General features: G+C 46.2%; 1 protein-coding gene across 1 annotated transcript in view; it reads right to left on the minus strand.

Annotated features, from left to right (window-relative positions):
- Positions 1-20,652, minus strand: part of Dpysl2 (dihydropyrimidinase like 2) — a 105,329-nt gene extending 84,677 nt beyond the window's left edge. The window contains exon 1 of the mRNA XM_048421773.3: positions 20,296-20,652. Coding sequence (XP_048277730.1) covers positions 20,296-20,637 — 342 coding nt within the window. The 5' untranslated portion in view covers positions 20,638-20,652. The remainder of the gene's footprint in view (positions 1-20,295) is intronic.
- Between the last annotated feature and the right edge of the window lie 38 nt (positions 20,653-20,690).

Genomic DNA, 20,690 nt, shown 5'->3' on the forward strand with positions numbered 1-20,690 from the left:
GGGGCCGATGAGATGGGTCAGCAGGTAAAGGCCCTTACCCGATAACCTGAGTTTGACACCCAGTATCCACATAACGAAGAGATGGGAGTGATTCCCACAAGCTCCGATCCCCAAACTTTTTTTGATACCTCCAAACAGTGGTAGGCCTATACCCATACACAGATACACATTGCACAATTAAATAAATAAATAAATGCTTAAGGGCTAAAAGCTAACTTTTTCTTATTATTGTTTTTTTTTCTTTTTTAACAAAAAGTCTCACAATGTCAACCAGGCTGACCTCAAACAACTCATAATCCTCCTGCCTCAGGCACCCCTGGTGCTGGGACTATAGGAGGTTTTTTTGGGGGGGGTGTTTGTTGTTTGTTTACTATATTTCAGGTCTTTACCCCAAAACTTCAAGTATTATACATTTAATCCTCAAAACAACCTCAACATTATGGACTTAATGTTTGTCCCTCAGATTCTTATTTTGTTGAAATTCACCTCTGTGTGGTGATATTTAGAGGGAGAGTCTTTGGTAGGTCATTATTTCAAGAGGATGGAGCCCTCATGAATGGAGTAAGCGCCTTAATTTAAAAAAAGAACATAGAGTTAGCATGTGCTCTGTCATGTCAGGATAGAGTTAGCATGTGCTCTGTCATGTCAGGATGCTAGAAGCTGACTGTCTGTGGCCAAGAAGAGCACCCTGACCAGAACCCAGTCACGATGACATCTGATCTCAGACATCCAGGCTACCCAACTATGAGAAATAAATATTCACTATTGAAGTTATGAGTCTGTGGTAACTGGTTCTACCAGCCCAGATCAGGGCATCTCCCACACTGTCCTTATCCTAAGTGATGGGGAAAAGTTGCTCACAGAAACACTGCTCTATAATATTTCAACAACAACAACAAGGTCACATGGTGTCTTGGTCACTGCTCTATTGCTGTGAAGAGACACTACAGCCAAGCCAATTCTTATAAAAGAAAGTGTTTAACTGGGGGTCTGCGCACAGTCTCAGAGGCTTCGTGCACTGTTGTCATAGTAGAAAGCACAGTGCACACCTGATGATGAAGAAGTAGCTGAGAGCTACGTCCTGACCTGCAGGCAGCAGGCAGAGAGAGGCTTGGCAAGGACTTTTGAAACCTCAAAGCCCATCCCGACACACTGCCTCCAACAAAACCACACCGACTCCAACAAGGATATACCTGCTACTCCTTCTAATCCTTTCCAACAGTGCCTCTCCCTGGTGACTAAGCATTCAGATAAATGAACCAATGGGTGCCATTCTTATTCAAACCTCCACACGCTCGGCAGCACAGTTCTCAGACTGCACTCTGTCATGCAGTGCTACAACTGTGCACAGCAACACAACGTGATACTGTGCAGCCCTGAAGGAAGGAACGGACCTACTGACACACGCTGCACAGGTTGTTCTTGAAATGCTATGCACAGGGAGAGAAGCTCATCACCAAAGGCTGCATCATGCTTTTGTTCCCATAGGAATAAAATCTCCAGAATGAACAAATCCACAGTGGCAGAGACAGAATTGCTAACTGGCAGAGGCACTAATGGAGGAAAGAGGGACTTTCTGCTGGGCCTTTTGGTCAGGGTTGGAGTGATGAAAATGCTTAGTAAATACTTGATCGTGGTGCACAGCCTACGAAAACAGTAAAAGCTACTGAGCCGCACACATTAAAGAGGAGAGTTTTATATCCAAAGGACTCCATTGGTGCGGGAGAATTGTCTGTATTCTGTCAATCATGTTTTCAATAAATGTTGATTGGCCAGGCAGGAAGTATAGGCAGGAAAACCAGACAGGAAGTAGAGGTGGAGCAAAGAGAACAAGAGAATTCTGGGAAGCAGGAAGCTCCTTCCGCCAGTTCTGCCCAGACCACTGAGAAGCAAGATGTAACCTGCCTAGCTGTGAAAGGTACCGAGCTGTATGGCTAACATAGATAAGAATAATGGGTTAAAATAAGCTACAAGAGATAATAAGAAGACTGAGCTAATGGGTCAATCAGTTTATAATCTTATGGAGTCCTCTGTGTGTTTTTCTTTGGGGCTTGCCGGTTGTGGGGTACTGAGCGGGACAGAAACCCCAACAAGCAGGCCCCTCATGTTGCACTCTATACCTGATACTTGCACATCTCTGTGTTCATTGCTGCTCTGTGACAGCAAGGAAATGGAAAATGCCTAGGTGCCCGTCAACTGGTGAATGGCTACCGAAAATATATTCACACACACAATGAAACTGTAGTCCTCTGTAAAGGAGATAAAATTATGAAATTTAGAGAAAAATGGGTAGATTTGGAAAGTATAATTTTAAGTGAGGTGACCCAACGCCCCCCCCCAAAAAAAGATAAAACCACATCATATACAATTCCTAGTCCCTAAGGCACAAAAGTGTGTAAATACAGATGAAGCCTAAGGAAACTAGGAAGGACATGAAGAGAAGAAGATAGTTGGAAATAAGGAAGAATGCGGGGTGGAAAAGAACATGGGAGACATGAAAGGCATAGGGTGGGGAGGACGTGAGGGGGCATGGGAGGACAGGGCTCAGAGTGTAGGGGAGATGACCACTAAGATGCACTTTGTTTGAAAATGTCATAATCATAACTAAGACCTTGTGTGCTAATTTACATTTTTAAAAGAAAGACCAGGCATGGTGGTGCATGCCTTTAATTAAAGCACCTAAGAGGAAGAGACAGGTGATCACTGTGAGTTTGAGGCCAGCCTGGTCTACATAGAGAGAGTTCCAAGACAGCTATGACTACGTAGAGAGATCCTATCTCAATAAACAAATAGATTTGATAGACAGACAGACAGACAGACAGACAGATAGATGGTGGCAGATTTTAAGAGGAAAAATTATATATTCAAGGAATAAGCAGGTATTTTTTTAAAAAACTAGCACGCTAGAATATTTTTAAGGTATGTAGATTGTATCTCAATTAAAATAGGTTTTTACCAAAACTCAGCTGTCTCCAGAAATTATTCTGCCCAATTTGCCCTTGGAGAACACCCTACCTTCCTCCTCCATATATAAATGGCACCAAAAAGATGTAACCTGAGAGTTCTGTCCTCAGACTCAAACCCCATGCCTTCCTCATCCTCAAAGCCACACCTGCCTCAGCACCGAAAGCCAGAATCCTCCTTGTCAGAGAACAATATCTTCATCTCCATTGTCCTGACCACCACTGGGACCTCTCCTTACTGTACAATGTGACCAGGACCGATCCTCACTATAAAATGTGGCCAAAGATCCCATTTGTCCCACAACAGAGGGATGTATGAATGCATGGGACCTTCCCGAATGACCCACCTGCCTTCCTTGAGTGGCCCTGAAAATCCTGACCTGCCCCTACTCTCCCTCCTGACTCCTCCCACCTCACAGCCCTTGACAGTTTCCACCACCCATGCTGCTCTATGGAGACAGTCACACTAAGACCACATGGAGCGGTCAGTGGGAGGGGGGGCTTTTTCGGTCTCCTCCTCCTTCATCTTCCTCTGCCTTGGATACTGTCAGTCATCCTGCACCTCTGTGCTCCTTCAACCATAGAGTCACTCCCTGTGCATTGACCATTCTCCTGCATGTCTTCAGGACAGTCTCCCCCCCACTCCCACTAAGGATGGCACATTCTCCCCACAGTCCCGCTAACTCTATTCAGCCAGCCCATGCTATCTCTGGGCGATCTTTTCTGTCCAGGGCTTCTAGTAGCCCCTCCACACCAATGGCACCCCATCCCCATTTTGGTCTCGAGATGGCTTCTGGGATTATCTCCTGCAGGTTTTGGCAGATAGGAAGACAGTCCCTGCGCTGCCTGGGGGAGTCGCGTCAGGACCTTTTAAAAGCTTCTGTAAGCCCTTGCGCTCCTTTCCCACTAGGCTGGACCAGTGCTGTGTTCTCTCTCAGGCCCCACCACTTGCTTCCACAGCTCCCTCTGCCTTTTCCTTTTTTCTTCCGCCACTGTTGTGGCCTGAATGTGTCTCCCAAAGTTGATGGAAATTAACCCCAAGGCAGCAGGACTGGGAGGCGGGGGTGTGGTTGGGTCACACATTCACAAATGGGCTGATGTCACTGTGATGGTTAATTCTTTGTGTTGTCAGCCAGGGTTAACCGTACAGAGGTCACTGCCACTTTGCCATTCTGTGTGGACACAGCAGAAGTGCCCTGAGCAGATGCCGACACCTAACTCTTGGACTTCCAGTTTCTCTAGCTAGGAGAAAGGAGGTGTCTTTTTTATAAACTCCTCAAGTCAGATGTGGTAGCACATACCTGTGGTCCCAACGCTTGGAAGATGGGGGAAGAGCTCAGAAGCGCAATACAGACCTCTGGTACACAGTGAATGCAAAGACAGCCTCGGCTAACTAAACAACTAACTAACCAATAAGCAAGCCAGCAAACAGATAAATTAAAAATATGCCCAACAGCCTCAGCTATTTTGTTATAATGACACACAGCCTGACATGGGCCTGGAAGCTGGTTCCAACAGCCCCTTTACTTATGCTCAGCCTTGGCATCTTAATCTTGGTGCTCAGGAAACTTCTTTTTCTTCATTTCTTGACACGTTGAATTTGATATTTGACTGCTCTCAATCTGGAGCTATCTTTGGCTTTAAAGTCACCTTCCCTCACTCAAAGCCAGTATGTGACACCCACATAAATGTCCCTCGGGTACCTCACACTCAGAATGCTCTCTTCTAGCCACCCCTCCCCATCCTGTTCCCCAAGGCTGGGAATCTCACTTTATCCAAAGGAGGCGCAGAGAGACAGCCACACCCACTCTCTCTCACAGCCTTCCCCACCAGGATCCCCCACCAGTTCCTGCATTCGGAGCCCACTCCCTCCCTCCCACAGGCCCTGGTCATTGCCACCTCATGTGCGACTTGTCACAGAACCTCCTGCAGGTCTTCACTTCCACCACTGTCCACAGGGATCCCTTGAGAAGCTCAGGTCTACCACACCACTCTTCTGCACTGAGTCTCCACCTTCAGAAGCATCAGTGCCAGCATTTCATGACAGCTGACAAAACCCTGCTGAGAACATGCCATTCCTACAACCCATTCCCCTTGACTCGGTACTGCAGCCATACAGCCCGTCTGAGCTCACGTGTTCTAAATAATCCTTCACTGAGATTGTCTTCTGCCTAGAACTACTCTCTGGAGCCTCCTAGACAACTTCTCCAAGTCTTCCTACAACTTGGACCTTCTGGATGGGGGAGCCTCCCAGACCACACCCCATTCCCTCTGGTAGTTCTACTGTGGGTGTTTTGAGAACCCTCCAATCTAAAGATGATAGGAAAGCTGGAATCAGCACAATGGTAGGAGTTTGTAGCTACTTTTGTTTCTTTTTCTTCTCTTTTTCGTTTGTTTTATTTTGTTTTGTTTTTCAAGACAAGATTTCTCTGTATAGCCCTAACAGTCCCGGAATTTGTTTTGTAGACCAGGCTGGCCTCAAACTCACAGAGATCCACCTGCCTCTGCCTCCCAAGTGCTGGGATTAAAGGTGTGCGCCACCACCGCCCAGCTTATTTTTGTTTTTCAAGTAGTGTTTCAATTATTATTTAAATAATTCAATTTATTATTGGACTTATTATTTTTTAATGGATTTACTCTTCTTATTAGGGCTATGGTTATTGTTAATGAATTAATAAAAAATGCTTTCCTAGTTCCCAGCCTTACTTTCTAACCTGAAATGTGGATACAAGTTCACACAGACAAGCCCTCAGCAATTTTTAAAGACATAAAAACCCTGAGACTTGAAGGTATGAAAAGCTAGCAGGTAAGGCAACAGAAGAGATGGAGCTGGCAGAAGACCAAGTATATAGCTTGGTGGAAGTCAGAACTCTCTTCCACATTTTTTTTAAAGATTTATTTATGATGTGCACAGTGTTCTGCCTCTGGTTGTGAGTCACCATGTTGTTGCTGGGAACTGAACTCAGGACCTCTGGAAGAGCAGCCAGAGTTCTTAACCTCTGAGCCATCTCTCCAGCCTGGTACATGTCTCTTAAAGGTATAAAATGGGTGACGATGAACCTGCACACTGGTCTTGTGTCCTCCTCTCCTTCACACAGACTAGAACTGCTGGCTCCAAACTTGCAGGCACCAAACTCAAAACTTTACCCATGCAATCACCTTATATCACCTCAAATAAGCACCCTAAACCATCCTGGGCATCTGTCTCCCTCTGCAAAACCACACCCAGCATCTGCTGGTTGGAGCTAAGTGACGGATGAGCCAAGTCACCATAGAAGACCCCAGCTGAGGTCACGATCCAGAATGAGTCAAGTCACCATAGAAGACCCCAGCTATGGTCACCGTTCAAAGTTTGCTAACTTAGAAACTCTCTTGGACATGTGTCCTCATCCCACCCAGATGACGCCCCCTAACCTCTATGGGGTGGTGGGCCACCCTTCTCTCTGTCCAGTCTCCAGCTATGAGAAACTTCCTATCTCAGGCATTTTCTCAAAATACCTCTTGATGACATAAGTCACAAAACAATCCCATACCAGTTTAGTATTATGGATAATACAAGGGTTGTTTATTTAAGAGGAAAACTTACAAATCACTGTCCTAGACAGCATCCTCTGAATGAACAGGAATAGAGTCTAGCAGCTGGAAGCAGGAGCTGCATTTTCCATGGCTTTTAGAGTATAAAAGACCATGCCCAAGTGGGCTGGTATCTTAAAGGCTATTGGCTGAAGGAGCAGAATGTGTTCCCGCAACAATCCCCCAAAGAAAACCCACCATTGCTACTCTTAAGTCGAAGTGATGTTTACTTGTTTCCCAGCCCCATAGCAGAAGGAGTCTGTCTATGAGGGCATTTCCACAAAGGTTTAGCTGGGGAAGGAAGGCCCATCCTGAATGTGAGTGCTATTTTCCATACACTGGGATCCCTGACTGAGTAAAAGGGAGACTCTTTTTGCTTACTGACTGTGGATACAATGTGACCAGTTACCACAAGCTCCTGCTGTCAGCCTACCCCACCAGGACAGACTGTGCCCTCAAAACTGTGAGCCAAAGCAAACCTTTACTTCCTTAGATTGCTTTGTCAGGGATTTTTGCACCACAAAGAGAAAATACAGCATGGTCACACAATGCTGGGCTATCCAATGTGACAATAGTGGGGTGGGGCTGCTGAATTCACCACGTGGGAGTACTGTGACCTTGACAAGTTAGGGCAGAGACACAAGCCACAGCGGAGCAGGCTGAAGAGTGAGCCATGGTATCCAGAATACATACACAACGCTTACAGAGCAACAGTAAAAAGACAAGCATCCTCCCCACAGAAAACTGGGAACAGATTATAAATACTCAGTTCACGAGAGAAAGGACGTGAATTACCAGGCACCATATGAAAAGATGCTCAACTCACAAGCAGCAGAGAAAAGGCAAACAAAAATTATGAGAGATCCTGGAGCCATGGCTCAGCAGTTAAAAGTGCTTACTGCTCTATCAGAGGATCTGAATTCAGATCCCAGCACTCCCATTTCACAAACACCTATAACTCTAGCTCCAAGGGATCTCTGTACACACACACACACACACACACACACACACACACATACATACACACACATACATACATACACACATACATACATACATACATACACATGTATGCATACACACACGCACGTACACACACACACACACACCACTAAAATAAGTCTTTTTTTTTAAAGGAAAAGAGCCAGACATTGTAGGTCATTTATAGCTGATGTGAGGTAGATGGGACGCTCTGTACAGGTTCTACGCAAATACATCATTTATATAAGAAACTTGCACATTTGTGAGTTTTACCATTGATTTTTTACATCCCAACTAACCTAAAACCATCCAGAAACCAGAAAGAGGGGGGTGAAAATATAAATATAAGCAAGATGCAATGGTACATATGAATGACAATGTCACAATGTCAAAGACTGAGTTTAAAGAGTTGGGGCAGGAGTGCCCAGAAATTTATTTGGCCTGTATGCTGGTTAGATTATGCCAACTTGACATAAACTATAATCGTCTGAGAGGAGGAAATCTCAAGTGAGAAAATGTCTCCATAATACTGGGCTATGGAACAGCCTATAGAGTATTTTCTTATTTAGTGATTGATAGGGGAGGGCCCAGAGCATTATAGGTAGTGCTATCCCTGGACAGGTGGTCCTGGGTCCTTTAATAAAGCAGGTTGAGCAAGCCATGTGGAGAAAGCCAGGAAGCAGATCCCCTCCACGGCTCTGCATCAGCTCCTGCCTCCAGGTTCCTGCCCTGTCCTCCTTCAGTGATGGACCACAGTGTGGAAGTGTAAGCCCAATACCCTTTCCTCCACAGCTTGTTTTTGGTTATGGTGTTTTATTACAGCACTAGAAACCCTAAGACAGTCTAGGAAGTTTTATTTCCATATTGCTCTAGAAGGTTCTAAACCTGAATAATTTCATTCAGCGTTTGATGATTAAATATGATAACTCAGACTATACCCAATTGGAATGCAACTAAAAGTATCACTGAGCAATTAGAGGTTATTATGAGAATTGCTATTGTAACTTATTACTATTATAAAGATATCTTTGGTGGTGAGCTACAATTGATCCTCAGTGGTGGCAGCTGTGCATTGATGGTGGAGCTCTCTGCTGATGGACAAGCCCAAGGTAAGGAGGTAAAGCAGATCCTGCCTGGAAATCTCATTTGGGCCTTGAAGGAAGATGGGCCTGAAGGTGAGGAAGGGTGGCTAGGGATGGACTGTGACTTACAGTGAAAGACAAAGAATTGCTCGAAAACAGAAACCAGAGAATAGAATCCATCACATCAGTCCTGGTTTTAACACTACGCTGAGATGAAAACTATAAGCCAGGCATGGTGATGCGCTTGGGAAGTGTAAGCAGTAAGATCAGGAGTTCAGGATCATCTTCAACGACATAGCTGGTTCAAGGCCAGCTTGGCTTGTTTGAGACCTTGGCGGGAGTGTGGGGGAGTAAAAGAGAACGGGAACCCCTCTGCAAAGGGAATAGTGCCACCTAACGGACTAGATCTTCTAACATCAACGAACAGTCAAGACGCTCCCCCACAGCCAAGCTCACAAGCCAGCCTCATCTAAATGATTTCCCGTGAGGGCTCTCTTCCCCAGAGATTCTAGGTGGCGGTATGATCACATTCTACCCCAAACATTGCCTCTATCAGTCATCTAAAGTCATCTTGTCATGTGGCTACCAAAATCAAAATTGACTTCAGAACTTCCCTGTACCAAAGAACATAAGCAATACAGTGAAGAAGAAAGCTATAGGAGAGTGGAAATATTTGCAAGTCATGTGTCTGTGCTTACTAACAGTACATGGACACATCCTATAACATAATAATTGTTCCATACAACTCAAAAAAAGCAGTCAAGGGTGAGAACAGATATTTCTCTAGAGAACACATACAAAGAGCCAGGAAGCAGGAACATAATGATCCCACCAGGCATGTCATTAGGGAAATGCAGATCAAATCCACAATGAAATACCACTTCACTAGGTGTGAATCAACTATCAAAACAAAAGCAAAAACAGCAAGGCATATTGGTACACATAAGTATTCTCGCCTGCTTGGGAGGCAGAGGCAGGAGAATCACTTGGGCCCAAGTGTTTGGGGACAGAGTTTACAACAGTGAGACTTCATTTCAAATGAGGAGGACAAAGAGGTGGAGCAGGAGGAGGAAGAGATGGGAGGAAGAAGAAGAGGGAGGGAAGGAGAGAGGGAGGGAGGGAGGGAGAAGATTTTAAAAGGTACAATAAGTAGAAAAATAGGAGCCCTTTGCTCTGCAGATAAAACAGCATACCTACTGTGGAAACCATTGTGTGGTCTCTCAAAAAACTAAAAACGGGCTAATTAGATGGTTCACTAGTTAAGAGCACATACCACTCTTGCAGAGAACCTAAATTCTATCCCCTAGCACCGACATTGAGTGACTCCATCTGAAACTCAAGCTCTCGGGGGATTCTTCACCTCTGTTCTCTTCAGGCAGTGCACTTGTACACACATACACACACACACACACACAGATATACACATACACACACACACAGATATACACACACACACACACACACACACACAGAGAGAGAGAGAGAGAGATATACACATAAAAAGCAAAGGCCCAGAGGTGGTTCAGCCATTCAGAGCATTGACTGCTCTTCCAAAGGAAGTCTTGGGTTCCATCCCCAGCTGCATACATTGAATGTAATGGCACATGTGATTTTAGCACTCAGCAGGCAGAGGCAGGAGGGTCCTAAAATTCAAGGTCATCTTCGGCTACATAGTGAGTTCAAAGCTTGCTATGGACTATATGAGACCCTGTCTTATAAGAAATAAAAAATTTAGGTAAGGCAGTGGTATTAAAGCAACAACTCCACCTCCGGGTTGATTCTCAGAAGAACTGAAATCAGGAGCTCAATGAGGCATTTTCAATACCACATTCATAACAAACGATTCAGCATGTCCACAGGTCACAACGAATGGACAAACAGAATGTGGTTGGAGGCGGGGGTGTAGCTCTGTGGAAGGTGTTTACCTAGCTCACTCAAGGGCCTGGCTTTGATCTCAGCAGCGTGAGAAAAGGCACTGTATTTCAGCAATGAAATAGCATCAGCCAAAAGGAGGCAGTTCCGCCCATGCTGTAACACGGGTGTTCCCTGAAATTGTCGTGGTGAATGAAAGCAGCCGGGCATCACAGGAAAGTAGCAGTGCAGATAGGACATGCCTACAGTGCTGAGACTTTAGAGACCAGAATTAGGGCTGCCGAGTGCTGGGGGGTCAGGCTTGTGCCGAAGAACGGCAGCGTGGTGAGTACAAAGCTTCAGATCTGCCAACTGCAAGGAACTCAGATGAACGAGCGAACAGATGTTTCCACTTATCTCTGAACTGCACACCTGCATCGTGAAGATGGTGAAGTTTGTGTTATTTGTGTTTTGCTCCAACAGGAAAAAAAATCAGTGAATGCAGTTTTCCAAATTTCATAGTTTTAAATTCCACTTGTTGGTCACTGTTCCTCGGTGCCACCCCTGGCATTCCAAAACTGTTTGCTCGGAAAGCAGGTTTTCCACATTCTTAAGTAGTAGTTTAGATCCACACACTAAAATTTCAATTCTATCCAATCTACTGTCTATATTAAATATTTTCATAATTAGATAATTAGATATGCATATATGCAGGAAAAAAGAATGAGTCTTTTTTATATGAGCAGGATCAGAAAATGGAAGGCTCATTATTCTGAGCAAAAAAACTCTGGGGGCCACCCAGCTAGCTATTGTAAATGAATTTCAAGGCTCCCTGGGGACTTGGTAATATGACTATAATCACAGGAGGGGCGCCCTAAGCTCCAGGATAGATTTCAGACAGTTCTGTAGTTCTAAGCACAGCGAGGAATGATGCAGCAAAAACAGAAGCAGAAAAAGATAAGTTGAACTTGATTAAAATTAGAGACTTTGTTCCTCCAAGAATACTATTTTTAAAACATAAAAATAAACAAACAAAAAACAAAAACAGGGCTGGAGAGATGGCTCAGAAGTTAAGATAGCTCAGCAAATGAACTTATATTCTACATCCTATTTGAAGCCAGCTGCTTTTCCAGAGGACTGAGGTTTGATTCCCAGCAACCATAAAGGCAGCTCATAACCAGCAGTTGTAAAGATAGTTCCAGGGGATCTGGCATCTTCTCCTGAGCTCTGAGGTCACTAGCACATGTGATGCACACAGAGAGAGGCACAGACACACCACACGTGATACATACATACAGAGAGACATAGACATACACATGCTCATAAATAAAAGTAAAAAAAATCTTTGAAAAAGTGAGAAATAACCCAAAAAGGGAGAAAATATTATCAGAAACCATCTACCAGAGCTGAAAGGACAGCAGACGGATAGAGAGATTGGCTGTCACGCAAAGTCCTAGGTTTGATACCCAGAACTAGCAATAAACAATCATTATCTATCCAATAAAGAAGCAGAATCGAGGATATATAAAGAATTCTTATCATTCAACAACAAGACAAGGAAGCAAACTTAAAAACAGACAGATTTTTAGACAGATGCATGAACACCCAGCAAGTACAGTGGTACGTTACTGGGAGTGGGAATAAAGCCACCAAGAGAGCCCACAAACTCACAGAGAGATAATCAGTCTTCGAAAGACTGTGCAGAAGTAGAGACCCTCACACTCCGCAGAACAGAAAATGTAAAGGAGTGTGGCTGTTCCTAAAATGGCTGAACCTAGAATTACCACAGAGCCCAGGAACTCCATTCCTAGGTGAAATCCAGGAGAAAATGGTTCTACCTTGAGATGACTGTGAATCACCAAATTACTCCAAATTGCCAAAAGGTAGAAATGTCCCCTGTGCCCATTAAGGGACAAATGAAAAAGCACACAAAATGGGGCATATTACTCAGCTAGTAAAAGGAAGAAAGTCCCCTGCTACACACACACACAACTACAACATGAACCTCGACAATACAGTATTCATTAAGATAAGGAAGAAACAATGGCCACATATGTTTGACTCTGAGGACAAGAAACGTTCAGAAAAGGCAAATCCACACAGACATAAACACAGACGCGTGGTTGGCAGAGGCTCTCACAGAAGTGTCTACTTACTGGGCACAAGGTTTAGTCTGAGGATGACGAAAGTGTTTGGAATTAGACAGATATGGTGGCATGCACCAAACTGTAAAAACGCAACTTTTATGCTATTAAAAAATACAGCTAGGAGCAGGGTGGCTTTCCTTTCTCATCCTTCAGTGAACATGGAGAAGGAAGCCTGGAGGTATGGGCTCACTCAGTGGCAGCTCAGGATCATAGAGTTGCCAAGGTCACACAAACCTGACGTGGCAGAGCCAGGTTAGCAGAGGTCTTCCTGTCTCCTTCCGCAGCCTTCTCGCTACCAGACAGTTCTCCAGGATCCCAGCCCACGTGTGCCTTGTGTTTGCTCAGAAGCACGCCCAGAAGCACCTTCAAGACAAAGTCCTCTACTCAAGGTCAGACTTTGGCTCTTCGAGGTCAGGTTCTCTCCCTCAATTGAGAGGCTGTGGCCCGTGTAAGGAACCACCTGTGTGGGGTTTGGGGCCTAGGCCGTCAAGTTTCTTGCTGCAAACAACTTAAGCGTCTGGCAGCCACCTGTCCCTTGTCACTGCTTTTACAACACCTCCCTCCCTGCTCACGTGACTGTTGAGGATTCTATGCAGGTGCCCCCTCAACTATCCATAGGCTAAAAACCCTGATCTCCAAGACTGCATCACAAGGTGAGACTTCTGGAAGACCCTAGATCGTAAAGGGGGAACTGCATGGTGAGATGAGTGTCCTTGTGACAGACAGAGAGCCTGCTCCCTCCACCTCATGAGGAGTCTGAAGCAGCTCTCCTACCCTGGATAAGGGTTGTGAGAATGAAAACTTGGAGTTCCAGCAGCTTAGTCTATAGTCATCTGTCACAGCCATCTCAGCTGCCTTAGACAATGATTGACAGCGATCGGAAGAGGTACACTGTCTTCACAGAGTTCTGATCTTAGGAAGGACGTTGCCCATGCTGTTCAGACTTGGCCTGTGTCCCGGTGGTGGCCTGAGATGTTTCTTGTGTTTAAAAATCAATGGACAGAATTTCATTCGTTATGGGCACATTCATAAAGACTAATCAATGGTCCATTTGATGAATGACATTGAAGAGTGCATAGTAACAAATGGTGTCCCTTAGAACACGCTTGCAATCATTATTATTTCAGAGATGGGTAAGAAATGGTGAATATGAAAAGTAACTCAGAGCCACGCATGACGGTATACAGCCTTACTCCTAATACTTAGGAAGCAGAGGCAGGAGGATTGCCAGAAGTTCAAAAGTAGCCTAGTCTATGCAGTGAGCCCCAGGCCAGCCAGAGCTACAGAATGAGACCCTGTCTCAAATAAGTGGGGGCAGGGAGCAATTCAGTACATCTTAGTGATTAAGGAGTTCTCAGCTGCCTAGTTCTGGGTTCAAATCTCACCCTTGACTCTTCATTAGGATGCTGCTTTTAACTTCCTTAGCAAGGTAAGGGTCACGGTAGCACACGTTTTAGAAAGTCAATGTCGGATTAATAAAATAGAGCACACAAACATTGCTGCCAGGCCTGCCCCTAAAGCTATGATGTTCGATGAGATGGAAATTGCTCCTCCAGTAGAAGCGAATCACACCTTGAAGTTCACGACACACCATGGCCCCGAGCTGCAGAACAAGTTGGAAGAAATGCAGGGCGCATTCGGACAGCTCCATTCGAAGCCGCGTCCATCCGTGCGCTTCCCAGACTACCAAGACCTCCGCAGTCAGGTCAGTAAACAGCAGTGGACCTCCACGGCTTTGGTTTCAGGAAGGTGACGGCACATCTGTCAAAGGGAAGGCTTCAAGCGAGGCGGCTGCATGCCCTGCAACGGAGACTCTGGCGTGGAAAGTCGCAGCTGAGAGTCAGGATGCGATTTGTAAGCCATGAGTTGAGTTTTGGGTTTGTTTGGGTTTGCTCGCTTGCTTTTCTTTAGAAGGCTATACATTTCCCTATCCGGAGCACATTCCTAGTTGGACATATGACAATGTCATGAGTCATAGAGATAGGGTCTCTTTTTAAAACTTTTTCAATTACCTTCATTTATTGTGTATATGAACAGATATGTGAGCCATGGCAAACATGGAAGGCAGAGGACAACTTGCGGGAGCTGGTTCTCTCTCCCACCATGTGGGTTCTAGGGATCAAACTGAGCCTGTCAGGTTTGACAGCAAGTACCGTTCCCCGGTGAGACATCTCGCTGGTTTGAAACAAGGTCTCATAATTCCAGATTAGCCTTATATACCACGTGGCCAAGGCTGCCCGTGAACTCCTCATTCTCCTGCCTCCACTTCTCCAGCCCTGGGATTGCAGGTATGTGCCAACATACCCGGATAGTACCAAGGCCAGGGTTAGAGTGGAGCCTTAGAAGAGGCTTTCACCTGAGTCACAGGACTGCCACCTTAGGTAGAGGGGTGACATCCTTTCTTCAGGGCTCAAATGACTAAGTCTCATTTGAGCTCCGGCAATGAAGGTAAAGACACAACACAGGTGACATTCAAGCCGTGGTCAGTTCGGACGCTCCCTCCTTTCTCAACGGAAGTAGAAAGGGACTCTGGTACCAAAGGCCACCTAAGAAGATCTGCCTGCTGTTGTCAGGGCTACAACAGTAGTTCAGCCCGGCATGGAACCAGTGGACTTTAACTTCCAAACGGTTGGGAGCGGGTCTTGCCTGTGGTAAAGCAATGGCCATTACCTTCCTCTTGAGCTACTGTGGAGACAGCTACAGCTGTTTAGCTGGCAGGCGTTCACTCAACTTAGGCCTGAGGCAAAAGGCTGGGGAATCTAGTCTCCTCTGAGCTAGACCCTTCGCTTCTTCACTCCCCCCCACAATTAATTAGTTCATCGTTCATCTACTAGCTGAACAAGGATTTTTAAGTTACTAATGATTTGCTATAATTTAAAGAAATATTGAAAACCTTTAGGAGGAAGAAAGAAGACTGGGGACATGGCTCAGTTGGTTAGGAGCTGGAGATCACGTGACTCTCTTGTTTGCTGTTTTATTGCCGTGAAGAGATGCCACGGTAAGGCAGTTTATAGAAGCTTGCAAGCCGCCCCGCGGAACTCAGGTGAAAGCTGAAAGTAGAGACACACTCGTAATCCCAGCACCGGGGAGGCTGAGGCAGGAGGACCACTAAGAGTAGCAAGTTATTGGCCTGGTTCTAGGCTCCCAGCCAAACCTCCACTACACGTCTGTCATCGCACAAGAATCTCAAAGGACAGCTTGGTTATTCGCCACTTACACAGGTCTGGAAAATGTAACCATCAGGATTTCTCTGTGGGTAAGATTTGGGAAGGTTGAAAGGAAGAGGGGAGGACAAAGGGGAAGAGAGGGAATTTAGAACATGGTGCCCTTTGGAGGAAGAAGAGGCACCCTCAGAAGATGGGGTAGGGATGGTGTTGTGGAACACTGGGAACCTAGGGTTGGGGAATGGTCAATTCTGGGAGAGGGGATATGGATCCAGGATGGAAAGAAACATTAGAAAGCGTTGTATAGGCGTGGTGACTGTCTCGATCCATTTTATGTGCTACTGTAACAGAATACCTGAATTGGGAAACTTATAGCAAAGACCTTTCCTTGTTCTTTATTTTATCCTATTATGTGTTTATTTATATGCATATGTGCAGATATGCACTCATGATCATCTATTGTGACTGTATGTGTATGCACATGTCTGTGGAAGCCAGAGGTTGGCCTCAGGCATCCTTTCAGGAGGCATCTATATTGCTTATTGAGACAAGTCTCCTACTGAGCCCTAGGGCTTGCTGCTTTGACTGGGGCAGGGCAATAAGCCACAGAGATCTTCCCAACTGTTCCTCCCCAGCTCTGAGATTACCAACACACACCGTCACAAAACACTGCTTTGATTTGAGACAGCATCTTACCATGTAGCCAAGGCTGATCTGGCATATATTACATAGGACAGCCTGGCCTTGAACTCACAGAAGCTTGCCTGGCTCTGCCTCCCAAGTGCTGTGCACTGTGCCCAGCCCACACCCAGGTGTTTTTGCTGGCACTAGTGATTCACTCAGGCCTCAGGCTTGTATAGTAAGCCCTTTACTGACTGAGCCATCTCCCCAGTCCCAGACCAGAATTCCATTTGGTGCTTGAATCTAGAAGCTGGGAAGTCTAAGACTGAGGTTGCACACCATTGCCATGTGACATGGTAGAAAGTGTCACATTGGCCAAAGAGGAAAAGCAACACAACTCAAGGGGGTTGGGCTCTTGTATCATCAGTGCTGACAGCATAAGAGGAGACTGCTCCCATTGGCTTTGCTTCCCAGCATGGGACTACACAGAGAATTCAGTTTCCAGCAAGTATCTTAGGGGATATGTTTGAGCCAAGCTCAGCAGAGGTCTACAGAGCCCACTCACTGACATTTGCCCTGGACCTGAGGACAGCTACTTCCCTACCTCCGAGGTCTGCACAGGTTGTTCATAATGAAATGGGCCTGGAGGTTCTTTGAAAGGGATTCAGCATCCAGTATCCCAGGATGAGAGAATGTTTCTGACCTAACCATATCTCCAATGGAAGAGAAGGAGACCAGGAGAAAGGGTGGGGATGGAAGATGGATGTTCACTGGCAAGTCGGCAACCACCATAGCTAAGCACTGAGTGTCCTCCAAAGGTTTCTATGTGAAGCCTGGATCCTCAGGGAGGTAGACCCTTATGATGTATGGTTTGATAAGGACTCCCAGTGTCATTGTGGGTGTGTCCTCAAAGAGGATTATACTCTCTCTCTCTCTCTCTCTCTCTCTCTCTCTTTCTCTCTCTCTCTCTCTCCCTCTCCCTCTCTCTTTCGACAGGATCTCACTAAGCAGTCCTGACTGACCTAGAACTCACGGTGTAGCCCAGACTGCCCTTAAATGTGCCGAAGTCCACCTACCTCTGTCTCCACAAGGCGGGATTAGTGTGTGCCGTCATGCCTGGCAACTCTGGCCATTCTTAAGACCCCTTACAAACAAAGATTCAAAGGAGGAGAAAGGAGCATGACTCAATCCACCTACCCTCCTCTGTGCCAGAGCTTCTAGAAGAATTCCTTGAAAGCCTGAAGACACTCTCCTCACGAGTGTAATGACCCTAAATAACGACCATTGATTCTGTCAAAACAATGAGCCAACTAAGTGTGCTTTCTGAAGTCACCATCGTTATACATGTATGCACATACTCTTGTGAACCATGAAAAATTCATACATTGTAAGCACCAAGCTGGGTAACTGTTCCTAGTTATAAATGACAAAACCCCACAGGAATGCCCCTTTTGTGATAAATGAACCAGAGAGTGCTGCAGAAAGGCTGAGCCAGAACCGACCTCTAGAGCTAACAACCAGGAAAGTGAGGCAGAGATGTGTTTGCAGGGGTTAAAATTAGGGATTTGGCCTGGAGGTTTTCACCTTCAAGTTGCCTCCTCCATGTTCCCTAGATTTGCAATTTAGAGTTTCTGTTCAATTTAGGGTGTGTTCTCACAATCACTTCTGATCATCCAGCCAGTGAAGCTGCCCTTCAGACTCGAGTGTTAATATGCTGCCATTGTTAGCAGAGGTCATCTCATCTGCCATCTTTACGTGTTCTCTCATGGACTCTCCAGATGTGGTTCTGTTCCCTCCAGGCTGCTGGAATGACCCGTTATAGTACGTCTGATTTGAGAGTGCTCGCTCAACCCCTGTGCTATGTGATCTTGACTTTCATCAACATACTTCCAGAAGGACTCATTTTATACTTACCCTGTTTTCAGATAAGGTACAATATTGAAACATTTGGGTTAGGGACGTAGCTCAGTAATAGAAGAATTGTTTAGCACACACTAGCCCCTGGGTTCAGGCTCCAGCACCACAAAAGAAAGAAAGGATAGATAGATAGATAGATAGATAGATAGATAGACAGACAGATAGATAGACATATAATAGATAGATTATAGTTAAATATATAATAGATAGATGATAGATAGCTAATAAATAGATGATAGATTGATAAATAGATGAAAGATGGATAGATAGATGATAGATTGATAGATGAATAGGTAGATAGACATGTGATAGATAGATAGATAGATAGATAGATAGATAGATAGATAGATAGATGGAGCTATTGGTCATGGTGGCTCACATCTGTAATCCCAGCACCCAGGAGGCACTGGGATTGTCTGAGTACAAGTCCAGTCTCGACTACAGAGAGAGATTCTGTCTCAAAAAAAAGAAGGAAAGAAAGAAAGGACAAGGAAAGAAAAAAGAGCAAAAAAAAAAAAGAAAGAAGAAACTTTTTAGTTCAATTGATCACTTGGAACAAAACATGCTTTTTGGATTTAGATTCCGGTTGCCTCTTAGTGTAATATAAATTTAAAAATCAGAGGATGGGTGGGTGAGTGTAAATTAAGTATTTTTTTTTTTTTGCTAGAAGTGGTTCTAGGAAAGTCAAAAACTCGAACACTCTGCTGTGTTGGGAAACGGAGCCCAATCATTGCCCTCCAGAGACGCTCTCTGAGGCTTTCTCTGTAGCATACAACCTGAATTCTGGGCAAGCCCCGCAATGAGCATGTACAAACTGCCCCCAATTTCTCCAGTGGCTGTCTGAATGGAAACACCTTTAGGACTAACCTTCCTCCTGCCCTGGAAGGGAAGGCACGTGGAAATTCAGTATAAAGTCATTCATAGATTGGTTTCTTATCTTCACCGCAGGCATGAGAGAGAAACAGCAATCGAGTATTAAGGCACTGTGCACTGTAAATGATCAGCTGAGACATTAAAACTGTGAAAAAATACACGAGCATAAATGTTGCCCTGTAACGGAGGAAAATGTGTGTGGAAAGACGAGTGGATTTGAAATGTGCACTGCTGGGATTTACTGGACCATGTTAAACATTTTCTATGACCACGGATAACTAACCAAACTAGCCTTCTTTGTCTCAACATTAACGCAATCAGGGAGTCTTGTCTTCAAATGCAAGTCTTCCCCTCCCATCCTCTTTTTCCTTTCCTTTGGCTCTTTGAATATAATCCACATAGTCTCTCCCCATTCCCAAAGTGCCTCCCAAACAGCGCTGAGGAAGCACTCTGGGAAGCCCTTGCTGAGACACTTAGCAGAACTTTGTTCTGCACATGGGCTCTCTAGCTTTTCTTGGTGACATCACGGCCTCCCCGACTCTTCACTGGTTGTGAACCGAGTCCAGGCACTGGTGACAGGCTCAGGGCGCTGGCCGTGGTCCTGACCTCAGAGCACAGGACCCTGGTGCGAAGCGCTCCCAAGGCGGAGACCTTGCCACTCCGAGGAGTCCTGTGAGCCCCTTCCCCCTTCGACTCCAGGGAAGTCCTCTGGCCTTCAATGCAGCCCTCCACTGCGCTCTTTGAGCTGCATCAAAAAAGGGTGGGGCACTGAGCCTCAGCTGCAATCGGATGCCGCCCGGGAGGATTTAAGAACAGCACAGTGGTCCACCCCAATTGCCACTCGTCGCCTCTAGCTCAGGGATCAGCTGGTCCCTGACGCGGGTTCCCCACCTCCCAGGCACAAGGAGGCGAGGGCAGCCTTTGTGGGCGCTGAGACGCCCACCGGCGAACCCGTGCCTCGCCGCACCCTGCGCGGTGAAGGGGCGGGCAGGGCGCGGTGCGCGTGCAGATGCGGGAGGCAGAGCTTCAAGCGCCGCGTGCCGGCCGCCACGCGGGGATGCTCGGTCCTCCGCGAGATGCCAGGGTTCAGCCCCACTTTCCGTCCCCACCCTCTCATACCAACCTGATCGTAGATGTTCTGCAGGGCTTCCTTGCCCGAGGCCCGCCGGATCTCCACCTTCCGGCCCGATTCAACAGATGGCTCCCCGCTGGCACGCCGGCTCTGCCGGTGCGGGTCCGGGCCCAAGTGGGCGACATCCCGCTGCTGAGCCACCACCTGCCCCGAGCCCCGGCCCACCGAAAGCGAATCGAAATCGATGGTCTTGTTCTCCGAGGACCCTTCCACTGGGCAGAACATGCCGCAGAATTTCTGCCGGGGCTTGGGACTGCCCGAGCCCAGGTTTTTAAAAAAGGCAGGGACCTCTTCGTCCTCTGCCGCCTTCCCAGATTGCTTTCTCTCGGCCATGACTCGGGGGGCGCTGGGGAGGGTCCTCTCCGTCCGTCCGTGGTTCCCTAAGT

This window comes from Myodes glareolus, chromosome 12 (genome assembly GCF_982192425.1).
Source record: "Myodes glareolus chromosome 12, mMyoGla1.1, whole genome shotgun sequence".
Classification (NCBI taxonomy): domain Eukaryota; kingdom Metazoa; phylum Chordata; class Mammalia; order Rodentia; family Cricetidae; genus Myodes; species Myodes glareolus.